The sequence below is a fragment of the Metopolophium dirhodum genome, chromosome 1, assembly GCF_019925205.1.
Source record: "Metopolophium dirhodum isolate CAU chromosome 1, ASM1992520v1, whole genome shotgun sequence".
Lineage (NCBI taxonomy): Eukaryota > Metazoa > Arthropoda > Insecta > Hemiptera > Aphididae > Metopolophium > Metopolophium dirhodum.
This window is the reverse complement of record NC_083560.1, coordinates 90,868,195-90,870,860: the sequence shown is the minus strand read 5'-3', so window position 1 is coordinate 90,870,860 and position 2,666 is coordinate 90,868,195. Positions and strand designations below refer to the sequence as shown.

The following is a 2,666-nucleotide window of genomic DNA, read 5'->3' as shown; positions in this document are numbered from 1 at the left end:
TTAAGCAGGAAAATGAGCGTTCAGCTCCTGCACTTGTTGCTGGAATGGTTACAATCAATGATGCTAATTGTGTAACCTGTGGTAGGCTATCTGATAAGCCAGTAGATTTGAGATACATCCAAAGTTCATGAATGTTTACTTTATGAAATTCAGTTGATGAGTATATAATAGAAAGTTCACTTCGTAGAATTGCAAAATCAAAATATTCACCATATTTATCTTTCAACGAGTCCATTGCATTTGTAGGAAATTTGTTGATATACTGTTCAAATTTAGAAAAATCTAATAAAGAAAAAAAAGTCAGTTGAGTTATCTCTGTAAATCTTTCATTAGTTTTTGAAATTAATACGTCGATGATTTCAAAATAGAGCCTTCGATAATTTGTTTTTCTATCTACAGATACATCAGTCACTCTTTGCCTTTTCGATCTTAACGGTAAATCTGTATGATACTGTTCCGATTTCAACCAAACGCAATCAAAATCATTTTTCATATTTTTTAAATGGTTTAAAAAATCAAATATTTTTTTATTACAATAAGTCACATCAAATATTTTTGTTTGTATTATATTAAAAAGTATTGTTACTTGAGGTAAAATATTTCCAAATATTATAAGGAAAAAATTGAAGTCAAAATCTTGAATCGTTTGACAAAATCCTTTAGCGCACAATAATGTTTCACTATCCCATTTTTCACCATTTTCTACGATTGAGTTCATGAGATTTAAAACTTCTTCTCTGTACTCAGTCATCATTTCAATAAGTCTACTATTATAATTCCATCGTGTTGGAGCCACAGACGGAAATCTCTTTTTGACTTCTTGATCAAGTGCATGAATTCTTTTTGTTGATTTTGAAAAAAATGATGAAAGGCCAGAGAGCGTGGTGAAAAATATTTTACATTCCTTTATATAATCAACTGATTGTTTTAATATTAAATTTAGTTTATGAGCATAACAATGTACAAATATCGCGTTTTTACATTTTGAGCGAACTAATGTCTGTAAACCGTTATGTTGTCCTGACATGACAGAAGCCCCGTCATAAGTCTGTGCAACTAATTTATCTATGCATTTATATTCATTTAATAAACGAAAAACATGCTCAGCTAAACACTTAGCAGAGCGATCATGACTGACATCTACAAATCCCAAAACTCTTTCTTCTACCCCTTCATTACTCATTAGTCACATATCGTAAAATTGTAGATAACTGAGATTTGGACATAATATCTGTTGTTTCATCCATAATTATAGAAACAAAATTTGTATGTTCAATTTCGTTTTGTATAGTTTTTAATAAAACATTAGAAATCGATTGAATGAGATCATTTTGTATGTCCCCAGAGAGTCCAGAAAAAACCGTAGATGTCGATAGATGTCCACTTAATTTTGGATCGAGTGTACCCATTAAGAGTATTAACTCAACATAATTTCCCCTGTTGATAGATGTAACTTGTTCGTCATGTCCGCGAAATGAGAGCTCTTGTTTTGCCAAAAAACATGTTGCATCAATTAATCGACTTAAGACGTACCTATTATTTTTAACAGACTCATTATGTTTTTCGATACTTTGTTTATATGCATCACTGAGACATGTTTCTATTCTAATATTACCAAATTTCTTTAAAGTAATTAATGATTCAATATGAGAACGATTTATTTCATGACGATGTTTTAGATTATGATAGTTGTTTAAATCACTGCAGCCATACTTAGACCAAGTATTTAATTCATGCGAAAATAAAATACACGGCCAGCAATATAATTTTTGAGTTTTTTGACAACCAGACAACCATTTGTTAGTATTATAATAAAAAGGATTAAAGTAACGATAATTGTTTTTACATTTTGATTTTAAATCCTGAAGTGTTGGTGTAGGTCTCTCGTTATTTATAATATTTTGCTTTTCAATAAAAGTATTTGATCTAAACGATTTTAATAGTAGTTTTTCAATAATACAATTACATTCGCTATTACCTGAAGAGCTTGCCGAAGAGTCCATTTTCATAAAACGTAGTTACATATACAATTATATACGTCGTATTCGAATATAGCAGTATAGCGAAATAAACGGTGTCGCGTCGCACGGTCGCGTATGCATTATGAAAAGTGCTTACGAACTATGTAATAATACGTGCCCCCTCCAATGACACTTTGTCTATGTCTCTTTAATAGGCCCGCGTAAGCAGTTACAATCCGCATTACACGGCGACGGCATATAGCAAACTATAAATAAAGTAATACGAAAATAAATCGCTAATAATTATTATGGACATCGATAATGTATATGATGGTGGGAGTGGTGGCGTGGTGGCCCGTACCACTACTTGTGTAAGCAACCATCAAACATGTTACGCGCATCGTAAATATAACTGATAACTTTTATTAAATTAATTATAAAATTATTTAACTTGATTTTATTTAAAAAACTTTTATTCTTTTTTTCAAGTGTAAGCAGTGCTTACAGTGCTTACATGTACGCTACGCCCCTGCAGTTAATACATTCTATGTGCTTTTTTCCATAAAATTATATTGTACGGTGTATTTGATCTAATTCTCGAATACACGATCTCGAGAGCCCTCCGAACACCTGGAGGAAGGTAATAGCGTAATTTTACTATTCTAACTTTTACTATTTTAATATAACTATCGACAGGAGTCATAA

General features: G+C 31.3%; 1 protein-coding gene across 1 annotated transcript; it reads right to left on the bottom strand.

The window, feature by feature from the left end:
• LOC132945025 (uncharacterized) lies at positions 1-1,183 on the bottom strand. Its single transcript, XM_061014637.1, has 3 exons — positions 587-1,183; positions 140-451; positions 1-39 (listed from the first exon to the last, which is right to left on the bottom strand). The coding sequence occupies exons 1-3, from the start codon at positions 1,181-1,183 to the stop codon at positions 1-3; spliced, it is 948 nt and encodes a 315-aa protein (XP_060870620.1).
• Positions 1,184-2,666: the final 1,483 nt, after the last annotated feature.

What these genes read in the sequence shown, in the direction of transcription:
- LOC132945025 (XM_061014637.1), bottom strand. Translation starts at nt 1,183, where the DNA reads ATGAGTAATGAAGGGGTAGAAGAAAGAGTTTTGGGATTTGTAGATGTC. An exon ending in TTGGAAATATTTTACCTCAA is followed by an intron (nt 452 to 586) that starts GTAACAATACTT and finishes AAATCGGAACAG; the next exon opens with TATCATACAGATTTACCGTT. An exon ending in CATCAACTGAATTTCATAAA is followed by an intron (nt 40 to 139) that starts GTAAACATTCAT and finishes TAACCATTCCAG; the next exon opens with CAACAAGTGCAGGAGCTGAA.